Consider the following 17,332-nt stretch of genomic DNA (forward strand, 5'->3'; position numbering starts at 1 on the left):
TTCTTTAACAATTTCCTATCCCCATACTTTTTTATCGTGTGTATAGTCTTGTGTTTATTATGTATTATTAATTAATAATCTGTTTTTAACAAACAACAATATTTGCAAAGATTTATTTATATAGGTTAATTTACTAGTATAATTTGTTTAAACTAAGAAATAGCTCCAGCTTTCGTAAATATTTTTGAAGAGTTTTAGGTTAAGAAAACAATTTATATTATTTATTATTTTATTGTCTTAAAATTATTTCTTATAACAATTATATTACAGTACAAAAATAGACAAAATACAAACTAATTACGTGATGTTTGGCTTAATGTAGCTATTATAATACAATCATGGTTTACTCGTCCTTATTTGTCCTTTAATTTTGTCTGTGATTTTCCTGGAAAAGAAATAATTTATATAAATAAAACATCACCATAATTTATAAATAATTTCATAGAATTTGTTTGGAAATGTAAATACGGATGTTTTATTAAATCTTCCTCAAGTTCCGACTAAAATAGCCTTTATGTAATTCCCTGATGATTAACGTGTGTTCATTATACGCTCTTAAAGTTTCTACGTGATTTACCGAATAATAAACGTTTATATATGTATATGCAAAATGTTAATAATATAAAGGGAAAAATATATCTGCACATTGAATAATAAGTATGGCGAAAAAAATTTTATTGAAATATTCGAAAAAAAAAAGTTTAAAATACTCCTACAATGTACTTTTTTAATGATTGTTTTGATCGTCACAGCCTGGTTAGTCTATTGCCTTCATAAGGTTCCGATTCTGGGTTCTAATCCCAGGTCGGGCCGATAGCAAGTTATTGGAATTTTTTTTCTTGTCTTTGAAAGTGTTAACACTCCTGTGCCTTGGAAAGCATGTAATTTTTTCGGACTTCATCGGTTGTTGTATTTGCTGTCCGATTAATTTTGGGGTGACAGAATCTAGAATGTATCTATATTTGCTCACACTTGTGCATAATGTGTTCTGTGTAATCGTCTGTTGTCCTATTAGATTGGTCGCCGTAACCGAAATCGGACAGATGACGTCATTCCTTGATTTAGTTCAGATTAAAAGGGAGAGTGAGTAACTAACAACTTATCTCAAGGTAGGTGCAACATTGACTGTAAGTAATTGTTACTTCTGACCACTTAACAACAGGTTGGTCATTTGTCATATGCGAAGTAGTGAAACGTGTACTAAGACATTTTGACGAAATTCAAATGTTAATGATAATTCATTCAAAAAATTAAACAAAAAGAAAATTCACTTTTAGTATCCTTCCATAATGTTTATAATCAATATTGACTTTAAGAGCTCCGGCAGACAGAAATACTAAACGTCGACTAACAGAATAGTAAAAAGAAAATAAAATAAAAGTAGGGCATTGATTTATTAGTTTAAAAAAAGACCAGTATTTTTAAACTAAATTTAAATTGTCCTATATCCATATTTGAACGTTAAATATTTAAATACGTTTAATGTAAGAGTGTGCTGTTTTCGTACACGCACGCAAACATACATAAAATTTGAAATATTTTGTATTGTTGTGGTTTAGGTTAGGTTCATACGGACCAATATGGAATTACTTTGACTTTTCTTTAAGTGAAACTGCATTGTTACATAACAATAAACAAGAGAAAATTCCATAAAAATCTAACTTACTGAGGTATCTTATGTAAAAGTATTTTATTTGTTTGTTCTTTCAATTTTAAATATTGACTGAAAATTTCCGTTTCCATTTTTGAAATATATATTTTTTTCAATAAATGTTCGTATTAACGTAATATCTTATACACTTACCGAAATATATCCTATACACTTGGTTAAAAGGCATCTCAATTGCCACCGTCGTCAAAATTGATACCACCAATATGACCATCATTTCCGGTAGTTGGAACTGAAAGAAATATATTAAAAAGAGAACATTAACAAAATGTTAATACCAAGTCATGGCAGTTAAAACAGCTGCGTTGCAAGATTCAGTAAAAAATCGGCTTGAAAATATAACAACAAGTTTGCAGATAAAACGAAAATATGTAAAGTTATTATGAAGTTTACTTACAAGAAGCATTGGTGTGTAGTATTCGGAATGTCTTTGGATTCCGACATTGTAGAAGAATATCGGGAACTGGGTCAAGTAAACAGCGTATGCTATTTTGTTAAAGAACTTGAATATTCGCGACTCAACGAACGCTTTTCCAGAACCTGGAAAATAGCAATATTATATTTGTTAAATAGCAAAGAGGTTGTAACATTATAAAAAAAAAACTTTTTGCTCAATAATACAAATAATCATTGTAGAACTTGTACAATCAAATTTGAAAACCATGGGGTTGCAAGTTTTGAATATTGTCTAATGACGACAAAATATAAATGGTATAAGTTTGTATTCAGCAAATAATAATAACCAAAAATATAGTACTCCAGGCTATTATGTAAAACAAACATAGAAATATACTATGTAACTTACCAGTATAATCATTACAAATGCACCAGTGAGCGACGCACATGAACAATCCCCAAAGGATTGGCGTGACTGCCGCGAACATCGCAGCGGGGTAATGTTCATATTTGTAACCTTCCAGCCCCATTTGGTAGGGGCTTGCTATTGTGTACGCGGCCAGCGCGAAACATAAAGCCCATACAAATCTCGCTTGATTCTAAAAAAGAAGACATAATTTAACATTAATTTGATACTTTGTACTGCACCGTTGCAGCACGCTTAGGAACCTGCAGATAATTGGTTCTAATCCGGTTCGGGCTAGTCGAAAGTTATGTAGCTTCTCTAATAAAAACTTCTCAGTAGTAACCCAAACTTCGGAAGTTGGTAGCGTTAATCCTCTCAGGTTCTGTCGGAATGCCGTTTCAAATTAGACGAATGAGGGTAATAACAATATTGTGAAGCGTTGCGGCTAATCGGATGGTAGATTTGTAGGTTCTGCCGGGATTGGAATGCCATAAACTTGGCTTGAAGACTGAATTTAACGCGAGAGATTTTACTTGAAAAAGATACGATTTAACTCTAGCGCTGGTTGTTGGTGTAATTGGTGTACACAGATCTGTGTATATGAGCATCAGGTATGCAAAGTTCTAGGGCCAGCCAAGTACGTTTTGATAGCATCAAGGTCAAAATTCGCAGATGGAGCTGTGTTATGAACTTCAGAACGAGAACGCGGCTGTCTGTTCTCGTTCGCGTGAAGCGCGTAACTGTATTTATTTACTTATTTTATTTTATGGAATAGGTTGGCGGACGAGCATATGGGCCACCTGATGGTAAGTGGTCACCATCACCCATAGACAATGAAGCTGTAAGAAATATTACTATTCCTTATATCGTCAGTGTGCCACTAACCCTGGGAACTAAGATGTTATGTTCCTTGTGCCTGTAGTTACACTGGCTCACTGTGCGGTATATCTGCCCTATTGGAAGCATCAGTGACAGCCACGATGAGACCAATGCGGAGAAGACTACCAATGGGCTATTCAGGGCCTGACCATAAAGGTCAAAATAATTGAGAGGGTAGCCGAAGTTTCCGTTCGTAACCTTACCCGGAAAATTCCTGAACGGAATCCAGATGGATTTAGGCTTTGGCATCGCTTCGATATTGCCCGGTTTTACTATTATGTCTCCGAGCGTTTACAAAATATATTCCTTTCTATTATACAATATAAACTTTACACTATAAATATAATTCTCGTTATAAAAATAGCCTTTAAAATATTGGAAAATTAATATTTTCCAATATTTTTCCTTCCAATATTTCTATTATCCTCATTTCGTTACATAAATTTACAATTAATTATAACTTATCTGTATACTAATGATTTATATGTCGCTAATGCAGTAAATAAAGTCATAATTACTTATGCATCATCCTCATACTAGTGATTCATACATCGCTATTACAGTAAATAAAATCACAATTAGTTATGCATTATCCTTATACTCATGATTCATATGTCGCTAACACAGTAAATACAATTATAATTGGCAATGCATTATCCTTATACTAATGATTATATATGCTTTTCGTGGTTATTGTATAATTAATAATTAATTGTATAACGAAATCTGACGCGACAAGCATATGATAGACAGGAAATTTGATTAAATATACATAATTTTTATTGAAAAAAAAAATTAAATGCAATATACTCAAAATATGAGTTAATGAATATTATTATACTTTGTTATGATATTATAATTGTACGCTATTAAATCCTCTGAAAATGACTGAAATCGGTTTGGAAAACATGAACTTCGATAGTATTGTTATTTAAAATAAATATGTACAAATTCTTTATTATTTATACTACTATATGTATTTGAAATTATGTTCTAGATGCTACGATGACATTGAGAACAAATAAGAAAAATATTCATTGGACTTAGATCTAAATCTTTCTAGAATATTCTGAAGTACAAAACGACGCCACGGGTGAAATTGAAATGAAAAGTATATTGGAAACCAGTTATACTTACATCACTGAGTTTTATATGCGATTTCTTGGATTTTATGAAGAAGGCCATACTAACGCCGATGAGGTAAATCGTTGCGCGGTGGGTAGGCAAAATGTATGAGTACCTCGCTGCGTCGAGAAGTTTTTGAACACTGAAAATAAAGAGATGAATTTTCTTTAAGTCTGAGTAACACTATATATTTAACACTAAAGATTATTTATAATTTTTATAATTTCGATTCAACGGGGAAATGCTGCTAGCATTCTTGCCACCATTCCACGTGGTCAAAATTTATACAGTAACTAGTTTTATTTCATGTTTGTATATATATATTTAAGCATTTAATGTTGTTAATTCTTATGTTAATTAAATTTCTTATTTCATTTAACTTAGAAGAAATTTTTATAATTATGTATTTTATTTTCATCTATCTATACATATAAAAAAATCGGAGTGTTTGTTTGTGATAATAATAAGAATTCATTAGCATAGCATTACACGGTATAAGCAGTGCACGGTACAAAAAACCAAAATAATGTTTTTTTTAAACAATTTTTATTCTGGTTAACCTCTGAAATGACTGGATCGATTTTGAAGGGACTTTCACTGGTAGATAGCTGACGTAATAAGTGACTTAGACTACAGCAATAACTTTTTTTGTTAAATTCAAACGCTGATGAAGACAGCACAGCTTGTGTTTGTATATGTTATGGCAAATAATTTCGACTTAATTATCAAATTTCAACTATAGAATAAGGTACACAAGACATTATTACAATATATGTAATTTGCATGATGTAATAATAGGTATTTATTTAATGCTATAATATTAGTGACAATAAATTCTTTTGCAAATATTTAAGTATATTAAATATAGTGTCATTATATAAATATTAATAAAACTAAAATAATTTACATACATTCACGACAATTAAACATTTGTATTACAAATGGCACGTGTTGCTCAGTTCGGTTAGGAATTAGTCATAGACATTTGAAGTGAAAGCATTGTATATGGCAACACAGAACGTACGCTTTTGACATGACAGGTTTTATTATTATTTTATTGTTTCCGACAAGAAAAAAATGTCTTGTACTATTTATATCTTTGCAAATGTTTAATAATATGTTCATAGATTGTTTTCTTTATCTGGATGATCTGATGATGGATTATTGGTAGTCTGAACCTTGGATGAGAGCAGAGATGGCCCAGTGGTTAGAACGCGAGCATCTTAACCGATGATTGCGGGTTCAAACCCAGGCAAGCACCGCTGATTCATGTGCTTAATTTGTCTTTATAATTCATCTCGTGCTCAGCGGTGAAGGAAAACATCGTGAGGAAACCTGCATGTGACAAATTTCATAGAAATACTGCCACATGTGTATTCCACCAACCCGCATTGGAACAGCGTGGTGGAATATGTTCCAAACCTTCTCCTTCTTAAAGGGAGAGGAGGCCTTTAGCCCAGCAGTGGGAATTTACAGGCTGTTGTTGTTGTTGTTGTTGTTGTTGAACCTTGGATGTAAGTGTCGTAAGGACCTTGGTGCTCCACTTGATCTCTGTCCGGAAATATAGAATTGCCTTTTACTGGCGGTAGGTACCACGCACAAGTCAGATGTTCAATCGCCAAACTGCAGTACTCAGTATTGTTGTGTTCCCGTTTGAGTGAGAGAACTAATGTAATCTTAGGTACGGGGGTCATTACATCTTAGTTTATAAGGTTGGTGGCGCATTTGCGATGTAAGGTATGGTTAATAGTCACTTACCATCAGTCGACCTATTTGCTCATCCATACCAGTAGCATAAAAAAAGAAAAGATTACCGTACCATCGGATTATAAGAGAGAAGGTTTAAAGAGTATACCAGCCAATGAGCACACGTGTGCACAACAATATCACTTGTTTTAATTGGCTACTCTTCGGTGGGTAGTCCCTATTATTTTATTAAATATATATTTAGGATATTCCTTTATCCATACAACTGGCTAGAACAAATTAAAAAAAAAAACAAAAGCGCGCGAATCTGAATGAAGCCGCCATTTTTTTTTCTTTCTGGGCGCGGAATGTAAGGTCGATATTGATGTGACTTGTAATTTATTAAAAAGTGGTCACTGTGTTTCATTTTGGACATGTAAGCTTAACTGAGTAAGTAGTTTACTTCAATATATATGATTTGACGATTTATTTGTTTAGATAATCTTGAAGTTAGCTATGTTTGGTTTTAAATTCTAATAATAATACTATTTTTTGTATTTTAAAATCTTGTCTTTTTAAATATATATGTCACTTCTGAACATTAAATACATATTTTTGTATGAATTGTTTCAAATTATTAAGTTAAATTATACGTTTCGTGCTTCTCATTAAAGTAAAATTACACCCTTATTTATTCTTAACTGATTCATATATATTTTCTTAGTGACAAAAAATATCTTTATTACGTCAATGAATGATAGTTAAGGAGATTATAGTAACATATGTAAATATAATTAGCACATCTCAGATTATGACTTTTTATTATGATAATTTTATTACTTTGCGAAATATTTCTAAATTAAATATGTATCTAATTTGTATGAACATTCAAATATAGTCAATGTTTGTTTTTAAAAAAATGTATAGTTATATTATTTAAATACTAAAAGGTGACAAAAATAAAGCAGTAAAAATAGGATCACTGTTTGGTTAAGGATAATACGGCCGTGTTAAGTTCATTTTGTAGACATTATTTATGATCGTACAACTTTTTAACTTCAAAGCCACATGATAAATATTTAAACATATTGCATTAAATTTATGAATACAACCTTTCAGAAAGATTAAAGAATGATAAAATATATACTTAGTATTTTTTTGAGTAAATTTTCGGATGTTAAGTAATTCGAATATACATATTTACTACAAGCAGTTACAATGATACGATAACAAGGAATTGCTTTAAAAGGTTCTTGTACATTAATGAATCAAAAAAATCATTACTACTTAGTAAGTAGTAATAGTCTGGTATTATGGCGACAGCTATAGTACAGCCATACAGTGAAGTAATAATGCAAGGTTTTTTTATTTTACTTTTTTGTTGGTAAGCTTGGTTGGTTAATGCGACACCATATTGTAAGGTGGTCCGTTGACATTGGCAATGTAATAAATAAATAATCCCTTCAGTCATTAGTCACTCGCCACCAATCTTGGAAACTAAGATGTAAGATGCTTGAAGTTACACTGGCTCACTTAACCTTAGAACCGAAAAACAACAAGTCGTTATGACTTGTTGTTTTTCTTTCTTGTGTCTGAAGTTCCACTGCCTCATTCCACCTTAGAACCGACACAACCACAATAAATATTGTTGTTTTGCGGTAGAATGTGTGAAAATCTCATCATACCTAGATCAGCATGCCCTAGTACCAAGTATAAAATACATTTTATTTTTTTACATAGTACAGCTTAAGATTTAACTGAGCTATGTAAGTTTGTTTGTTAAAACAATCTTATAATATATGACATTTTAAATTACAACTAGTAAGTACCGTCATATATTATCCTATCATCACACGTTTGATAAATTTGCAGACATCTTTATGGCAAAACAACTTTATGAGATTATTTGAATTAGATCACCAAATAACCATAAGCAAATTATCAGTGGTGTGTTTCCATCCTACAGAATTTACAAGGTTACTTCGGCAATTGTATTTCTCATATTAAGGCTAACGCGTGAGAATAAAACCTGTAATTATGTAAATTATTATGTACCGTCATCAAAGTATTATGCGTTTGAACCCGCGTTACATGATTTTATATAATTTATTTTCAGTATTACGCGTTAAAGAATGTAATAAATTACATCTTGTATAGTAACTGGTAAATGATGGGTAGCGCATACTGAGTAACTATTTTGTATTTAGTGTCAAGTGTAGTTTTCAGGTAGTTCGATCATACACTCAATCAATGTTGTTACTTTGATTTTACGGGAGTGCTAAAGTTGCCCCTAAATTTTCATATGTTTAATACGTTCATTTCGGACTCAGTTGTAAAGGAATAAACACCAATTCTTCTCCTTCAAATGACATGAGTCTTTAGGTCAGTAGTAGAATATTTGTATAAATTATTTTCATTAGACATAGTTCAATGAACCTTGTATTCCAAGAGGACAATGAACCCAGTATTATTTATAAATACTATTCAAATTGTATACTATTTATGTTTCGAGGAAAGAATTGTAATACTCACGATATTCCATAATACACGAACATGCTGATGTCATACCAATGGATAGCTAGATATCTTAAAACGGTTGAAGCTGCTGCAATACCGACGATGAGCGCCAGGCCCGTTTTTCTAAACTTCCAGAGTATGTACATCAGAGGTAGTGTCGCCACGTATAGTTGCATGTCCATTCCAATTTGGTGGGTATGAGTTAAGCACTGAAAATATAAAATATTATTATGTCCTGATTATTCATCTAGTGCGTGAATACTCTACGTATTTATGTAATTAATTACATGAAAGCACAATAGATGATGAAATATATTAATAAAGATTTATTTCTGTGTAACCTAAACGGGCCTACATATGCCGGTTCAAATATATTTTATGGAATGAAGTACATTACATACTTGAGTTTAAACTAAAAATAAAATATGACTGCAGAAATAAAAACTAAATCACGAATTTTAATTATGTTTGAAGATGATACATTGGATTTAAGAGTATTGCAAAACATTCCTTAAACATAGCACGTTAATTTCTTACGTCATTTTTCGGTCAGAAAATCGGTATTGCTTTTCAACTGGGAAATAATCCAAGCATTCTTGTCACCGTTTCTCGAGCTCATAATTTGTACATTCAAACAAATAATTGAAAACAAAAGATGGAACTATTCTGCGGTTATTTATAAAAATGACGAAATTATAAATAAATTAATGTTTGCGTTTCGATTATAGCTTGTATAAACCACAAATTTTATTAAGCCACGATTTCATTAGTATAAGTTATACGCGATTCTATTGTTACTTTAGAAATAGACATTTGTGAATACAATGGTATCACTATATAGGATCATTTTAAAATATAACCAGTATAATCCTCCTAAAATTGATATAGTTAAGTCAGTTAATATGTATCAATATTTCAAACGAAAACAAGAATGTTGATAAAATACTCGCTTAAATATATCAGTTATCTCGGTGACTTTCTTTCCCCTATTTTTCTTCTGTGACATATATCTTTATGGAGCTGTGATAGATTGACAACTAATTTCGCAAGTATTGCTTTTATATTAATTAAAGTGTTTTTTTTTGGGTGTCAAGACATTGTTTTTTGTTATTTGGAACTTAATCATTATCACTTGCATGTTTAGATATTATTATTATTTTATATCTAATATATTTACTTCTGTGTATTTTTTACATTTTAGTGTCAATGATAGTCATTCTAAAGAGACACGCGAGCTTAGTAAAGGTCTTATTAACCGAAAACCACAACCTTCATAGTTCCAACCTTTATAGAGTTACATGTTCCATTATGTTTAAGTGACATTGCGATTCTGTAAGAAGTCACTTCGTATCTTTTGTATTCCGCCGATTTACAGTGATACGCCATTTTGATACTTGTATCCTACACATTTTATAATTATTACAGTCAAAGTCGCATATCACATTCAGTAATTTACTTTCTTCTTCTTCAATTTATTCTGTTACTTAATTGTTCTGTGGTGAGTTTCGAGCTTCTAGCAGAGTGCTTCTGCCTCTTACAAATGCAAAAACCTTGAGGCAATATAAAAAGAACACTTTGTTTTACTGGCTGGCTAATTTAGTACCCTGTTAATTTGATTTGTTATTCAACAGAGTAGAACTTGTATCCTTGCTACCTCGTGCAGTCATGACTTGAAAAATAATTATTTTTTATTTCATTAACATATCGTCCTAACGTTGAGTGGACAATGTGATGAATACTTTTGTACTTAATGAAGGTTGGCAGATTGGTATATAGTCACCATCGCCATAGACATTGGCAATTTAAGAAGTATCTCTTACGTCGCCAATGCGCCACTGACATTGGAATCTATGAATCTCTTGCGCTTATTGGCTCACTGCTACTTTTTTGAAATTTTTATTTTGAAAATTATATATAAGGAACAATAAAATGTAATTTTCATCGTGAACGGTAAGTTTTTAGAGAATATTCAGTACATTCAGTCATTATATATATATCATTCAGTATCTATTCATTAATTCTTTTATGAACACATTTCTATAAATATATTGCGTATACTTAGATTAATATTCAGTACTAGCCATGTATCCCGAAACAGAAAGATAATCGATTCTCCCCTTTAAAAAGATATTTTTTTAAAAATTCTTCCCGACAACGTAGGTTGTTTATGTAATAATATAAATTATAACCATTATTCAGTAGTTTTGATTCAGAACGAACGAACGATTTTCAAGCATGGATTACATATTTGTAAAAATAATAATAACATGGTATCGTTATCTATACCATTACGTAAAACACTGATCTGTGAACAAGTCTTTATCTCGTAAGATTTTTTTATAGTTCTTTCATCAGTGTCAGATTTTTCGTTCTTTTTTTAAATATTATGATTACTAAAAGCGCAACGTTCTCTATTTAAATAACATATTGTGTTAAATGATTAATATGAACCAAAAGATTTCCTCACGCCTTTATTAAATTTAGGACTTTTCCATAGACGATAAATAATCTGAAATAATATGAAGTGAAATATTTAGGGTCAGGGAGTAGGCTTGACCCTGTGAAATATTCGCAATGGTCTGCCCTTTTTTTGTAGATACTCCCTGTCAGCTACGGGATTAAGTATAATATTGTAATTTTTCCTTATGAAAAATATTATGTCCATATATCAAATGACTGATTATGTATTTGTAAATCAGCACGAAGAATATATTTTCACAAAAAAAAAATTTTGTTAATATATTCAAAAGAAGGCTAGTTATGGAGGATTTTTTATTAACTTCAGCATTAATATACCCTGACAACTCGCCTTGGATTTGCAAGGGTGTAGTTTATTTACAAAGAAAATTATGTAATATAAATTTTCAAATGCAGTTTCTCAGTGTCCTTGTTGATACAAAATACGCATCGGTTGTGTGATTATTCAAAGAAATGTTCCCACACAAACAAAGGAAAAACTGTGCCTTATTTTTGAAGTAAATCTTGGGTCACCGGTTTAACAAAATAAATAATAATCCTCGAACATTAAAACATCATATATTAAATAAATTTAATGTTACGTGTTAGCAAATATAAAAAGTCGTGCTGACACACATCTGTATTTTTTGGGTTAAGGTAAATACAGTGAAAAATCAATGTATAACTGCTGTGTGGACCTTTTTAAGGTCACACTGGGTTTAAATATGTAAAAACGATATGCAGTCACTGTTTGTACATACTTTATAAGTATTTTTATGTATTGTAATGTTTACAATACATGAAAGCAACAAATTCGAAATCCTAATCGACAAATAAGGTAAGTGGGGACGATAAAAGCGGGTAGACGTATTTTTATTCTATCGCCAAAAAGCAATACAATTAGTGTTTTCTGTAGGCATAAAAATATAGCGTTTATTCCTACGATTGGTTGTGGAGTATGTTTAAAACATAATGTATAATACTTAGTATGGTGTCACCCGAAAAAATCAATGGTACTAAATTTACTTGAAAAATATACCTACTTTTCCTCAGAAAGTTATGAATGAAAACAATTTTTCATCAAAAAAACAAACAAGTAAACATGAACCATGATGAAGTAATCGTCAATTAAGCTCCAAATTCTCTCTTAACGAGAAAAAGAAAATCCAACTGTAGCCAAGTCAAACAACTCATAGTGATTGTTTCTGCTTTGTCGGTCTAGTGGATTCTGGTCACATATCCTGAGGTCCTGGGTTCACAACCACGTTCAAGCCAATAAAAATTTATGAGATTTTTCTATACTTTCTTAGAAATAACCTGGATTCGGAACTGGAAAGTGTGGATATTCCCGTGCCTCGGATAGCACATAATGCTGTTTGTCTAGCGTCTGAACTCTTCTCGTTGTTTCGGAATTGTCCCATTAGATTGAGAGTGACTAAAAAGGGAGCGTACCGGTGTACACGCACACATGTGCATAATAATGTATTCTGCTTAGTTATCTCCATGGTGATTGGCTGTTGCTGAAATCAGTCACACTTAAATGGCTGATCTCTCTTGTGATTGGCCCTTGCCGAAATCGGTCAGGAGGGCATCATCATAAGCTTCTAACATTTTCTTAATGACAAATATTTAGACTTTATGAATTTAAATATAGAACATTAATTTTAACAAGAACATTTTAGTTCACATCTACAGAAAGTAGGTCTGTTGTTAATTAATTAGAATATAATTTATCCTCATTTGTATTTGTGCTGTGAGGATATTTTAATTTTTAATCTGTTTGTATTTAATTAAGTCTATTGTCGTATGTAAATAAGAGCTACGTAATTAAACAAGAGCTTAAATAGAATTTCATTTGTAATATAATGTCCACTTTTAACGTCCTTCAAAGAATGATAATTTTATTATTTATCAGGTAAAAGTAGGAATAAGTACGGTTTCGTACATTTATACAAAACTAGCGACCCGTCCTGGCTTCGCACGGGTGTACATATTCCCTGGCGGTCTGATTATTTTCGACATATTTAACAATTGACGTTCGAAAAAAACGAATTCCTCTGTCTATTAGTGAAAACGGCATGATAATCCGTTCATAAGTTTTGGAGTGTTTTGCGAACATAAAGACAGACAGACGCGGGGGACTTATTTTTATAATATGTCGTGATGTTAAAAGTCAAAAATCTTGGTTCAATTTAGAAGCACTACACTTGCTAATTGACGTATCTATGTACCAATTAACATACATATATCGTCACACAGCTTAATTCGTTCTCGTTTATTAATGTTGTAATTTCTTGGAGTCATTATCATTATTTAATTTTTTCATTTTTTCTCATCTCTTTTTTTTTCTTGACAACGACATAGATGATATTAATCTTATTTTGCTGATTCTGATCGGAATCTGATTTTTGTTTATCTTCCGTGTCTTCCTAAATCAATACTGGTTGTGTATCATCGAATCTTTTGTTGACCTGTATTGTCTCCTTGCGAAACAGTACGGGTAGCTTGCATTCTATATATTAATAATCGTTATATTTTCTAAAATGGTTTATGTTGTATTGATGAGTATAATAAAGATATACCTTTTCTTACTAAGCTATTTGATATCCCGCTTTAGATTTACTTTTCTTGTTCTTATTGTCATTGGTTACTTTAATGTCAAATTTTAGTACGTTCGATTCAGAGGATTCATATAATGAGGCAAAAGACAGACAGACAGCTATTATCGAGTTCATAATATTGATCAGATGAATATTTATTTGTTTAAGTAGGTCATAGGTAAAGATAAAGTGATATTAATTTGTTTTTGATTGTTATTCATTTCATTATTCAATTCATCATCTTCATTTAATAGGAAATAATTAATGACACATTTTTAACCATATAAAAGTGTCATGTCCGGAAATTTGATGTAAATAATTTTGGTTTAAGCAAAGCAACAGCCTGTAAATTTCCCACTGCTGGGATAAGGCCTCCTCTTCCATTAAGGAGAGGGTTGGGAACATATTCCACGAACCTATTCCAATGCGGGTTGGTGAAATGCACATGTGGCAGAATTTCGATGAAATTAGACACATGCAGGTTTCCTCATGATGTTTTCTTTCACTGCCGAGCACGAGATGAATTATAAACACAGATTTTGGTTTATATTTATTGAATTATATAGATGTTTAATTTTTTTAGAACAATAATTAGTAATTTATTTTTATTAACTAAATACTGAGCTTTACTTAAATATGCAAGTTCACAAAGTAGCAGAGCTAAAGTCAGGCCGGTTCTAATATTGCCTACCTATTTGCATGTATTCGCACATCTGGACAAGGCGTCTAATAAAATTAACTTAGTATATAATATACTCATCGTTTCTATTTTCTACTTCATTTATTTTTTATTTTTTTATCAATTGTCTAAATGTTAAATAATTAATAAGCATGTTATTATTGCAGTGTTTATTGTATAGAGTATAGACTGTAGTATTTATTGAATAGAGTATAGTTAAAAAATTGTTATTGGAGGCTACAGTAACTATTAATGCTGTACATACCTATTAAGTGTTTGAAGTTGTATCTGTCATTTTTCTGTATTCTTGTTTTCAGTGTTATATTTCAAATACTGTGGTGTATCGATTAAATAAATAAATAAATATAATAGTATTTGAACCGATACCATATTTAAGTATTCAATGCACTGCGCTATATCGGTGCGATGTAAGTTCATATTCATCTCACACTCATAATTGGGTCGCGTTGACACTCACACAATGCTTTCCAAAAACTCAGTGTTCAGCAAAAAGTGCTCGCTTCGCAACACATATTTATTAAGTGGGTGACACAGTGTCGGTTATATAACGCTCATGGGAACAGAATTATTAATTGTTTGAAGCTATTGTTCAATATGTTTGATCAGAGATTCATTTTCAAGTATTATCTACCGAAAGATTTATACGTTTTGACTGCTGTATGTATGAATAGCGCAGTGGTTAGGATATCTCAATTTTGAGTAAATAGCACGGGTTTAAATTTTGGTGGTGGAGCAGGTCGAATGAGTCTGTGTCACATGTTGAATACACACCAACTCAAATTGGAGGAGAATATTGGAATAAGCTAAAATAGAATATGCTTCTCTACATAGAGATTTATCCCTTATCACGAGAATATGACATACACGTACATGTCTACAAGAACATGCAGTATAAATATTGGGTCGTTTAATAACGAATGATATGGTTACTTAATCAAACGCGTATAACGAAAATTTTACCCTCTATAAAAAATGTACAAAAATGTACAAGGTAAAGCAGTAGTTGTAAGGCATTTAAATTAACCCACAGCATATTATAAAGTTATAAAAAATAAAAACAAAGAACATACCATCTCCTCGAAGCCGAAGTAATTATGTATGAATAGAAAACTTTTCCACATGTTTTTTTCGCAAACTCGACTGTGTTCCTCAACCACGAGATTCCACTGGGGCCCGTTATTTACGTCGGGCAGAATGTATGTGCAGAATAACATTATGCTCAGGAACATTGGGAAGAGTCTGTGAAACAAAACACAACGATGTTAATCGCTGGAGTAAAGTAATAGTCATGTTATATTGTATTAGTAGGAATTAACATTTAGGAAATAATATAGAGGAATGCAATTTAATAAACTCAAAAACGGGCCTTTACATGATTTAAAATGGACCACTAATGGCCCATCTGATGGTAACTGGTCACTACTGCTTATATACATCAACAATGTAAGAAAATGTATCCCTTATATGGCCATTGCGATACTAACTTTGGGAACTAAGGTGTCAGGTCCCTTGTGCGTGTAGTTACACTGACACACTCACCCTTTGAGACGGCATAAAACAATATTAAGTATATGTCAAAAGTTCAAAGTTCTATTACCGAGCTATAACAAAAAAGTAATATTTTTAAGCAGGTTTATTTATACGTCACAATAGAAAAAAAATGTTGTATTGGTTAGTAGTTATTTGTATACGAAAAAATAAAAATTAAGATGCATAAATCTTAAGTCTTAGTTAAAAAGGTACGATAGTTTTCCGTCATATTTAAATGATATTTATAATAAAGAATTAGCGCAATATTTTTAAAGTTTTGAGTGGAACAGAAAACAGTACATTTATGTTATTGATGACTTTTTAGTTAATGTGGACAAAACGGTAAAAAAACTGGTTGGTTTTTATATATTATCTGGGACGCTTGATGCGTAGATGTTGATTTAGTTAATAAATAAGATCATTCACGATTAATGTTATTACTGTATTCTAAGATTTATATTATCTAGTTTTGTTATTTACAACGTATATACGCAATTGTGTATTTATTTATAAGTCTAATTCGCATCCACGGCTTCGTTGACGGATGGTCGTAGGTTTTACATAATATGAAAAAGTAGCCTATGTGCGTCTTTGGGGTTCAAGCTTGCTTCATAACATTTTTTAATGTTATTAGTGGCAGATGTGCGAGACAGAAAATGTCGAAATAATCGTACTTTTCTTCGAATTTTGTCGAGATTTCCATTAAATTTCATCAAATATGGTTCAGATGGACGCGAAAGCGTAGACTAAGTTACATATATATATTTTTTTATAGTATAGGTTGGCGGGCGAGCATATGGGCCACCTGATAGTAAGTGGTCACCATCACCCATAGACAATGACGCCGTAAGAAATATTAACTATTCCTTACATTGTCAATGTGCCACCAGCCTTGGGAACTAAGATGTTATTTCCTTGTGCCTGTAGTTACACTGGCTCACTCACCCTTCAAACCGGAAAACAACAATACTGAGTACTGTTATTTGGCGGTAGAATAACTGGTGAGTGGGTGGTACCTACCCAGACGGGCTTGCACAAAGCCCTACCACCAAGTAAATATAGTATATAGATAGTAAATGTTTAATTATTATATTAGTAAAGATATTTTATTTTAATGTGTGTATACATTAATTAAGAAACATGATATCCGCGCTTGTCACGTCAATAATCTGAATTTAATGTGGGTCAAATTGCAAACAACAGCTAGTTATAAAATAAATAGTATGAGATGAGATTTTTATTCCCCCAGCCTACCAACCCGTGTCATAAAAAAATCATTACCGTTTTTAATTAAAAATAAAATAAACACGTGCGTACTAATGCTTGATGATTCAGACGAACTTAAACGATTTATTAATTAAATATGT

General features: G+C 31.6%; 1 protein-coding gene across 1 annotated transcript in view; it reads right to left on the reverse strand.

Annotated features, from left to right (window-relative positions):
• Nucleotides 1-215: 215 nt before the first annotated feature.
• LOC124544285 (nose resistant to fluoxetine protein 6) overlaps nucleotides 216-17,332 on the reverse strand; it is a 49,868-nt gene continuing 32,751 nt past the window's right edge. The window contains exons 6-12 of the mRNA XM_047122760.1: nucleotides 15,506-15,674; nucleotides 8,694-8,887; nucleotides 4,488-4,617; nucleotides 2,475-2,664; nucleotides 2,067-2,209; nucleotides 1,805-1,901; nucleotides 216-385 (exon numbers count right to left, since the gene is read on the reverse strand). Coding sequence (XP_046978716.1) covers nucleotides 354-385; nucleotides 1,805-1,901; nucleotides 2,067-2,209; nucleotides 2,475-2,664; nucleotides 4,488-4,617; nucleotides 8,694-8,887; nucleotides 15,506-15,674 — 955 coding nt within the window. The 3' untranslated portion in view covers nucleotides 216-353. The remainder of the gene's footprint in view (nucleotides 386-1,804; nucleotides 1,902-2,066; nucleotides 2,210-2,474; nucleotides 2,665-4,487; nucleotides 4,618-8,693; nucleotides 8,888-15,505; nucleotides 15,675-17,332) is intronic.

The sequence above is a fragment of the Vanessa cardui genome, chromosome 4, assembly GCF_905220365.1.
Source record: "Vanessa cardui chromosome 4, ilVanCard2.1, whole genome shotgun sequence".
Taxonomy (NCBI): domain Eukaryota; kingdom Metazoa; phylum Arthropoda; class Insecta; order Lepidoptera; family Nymphalidae; genus Vanessa; species Vanessa cardui.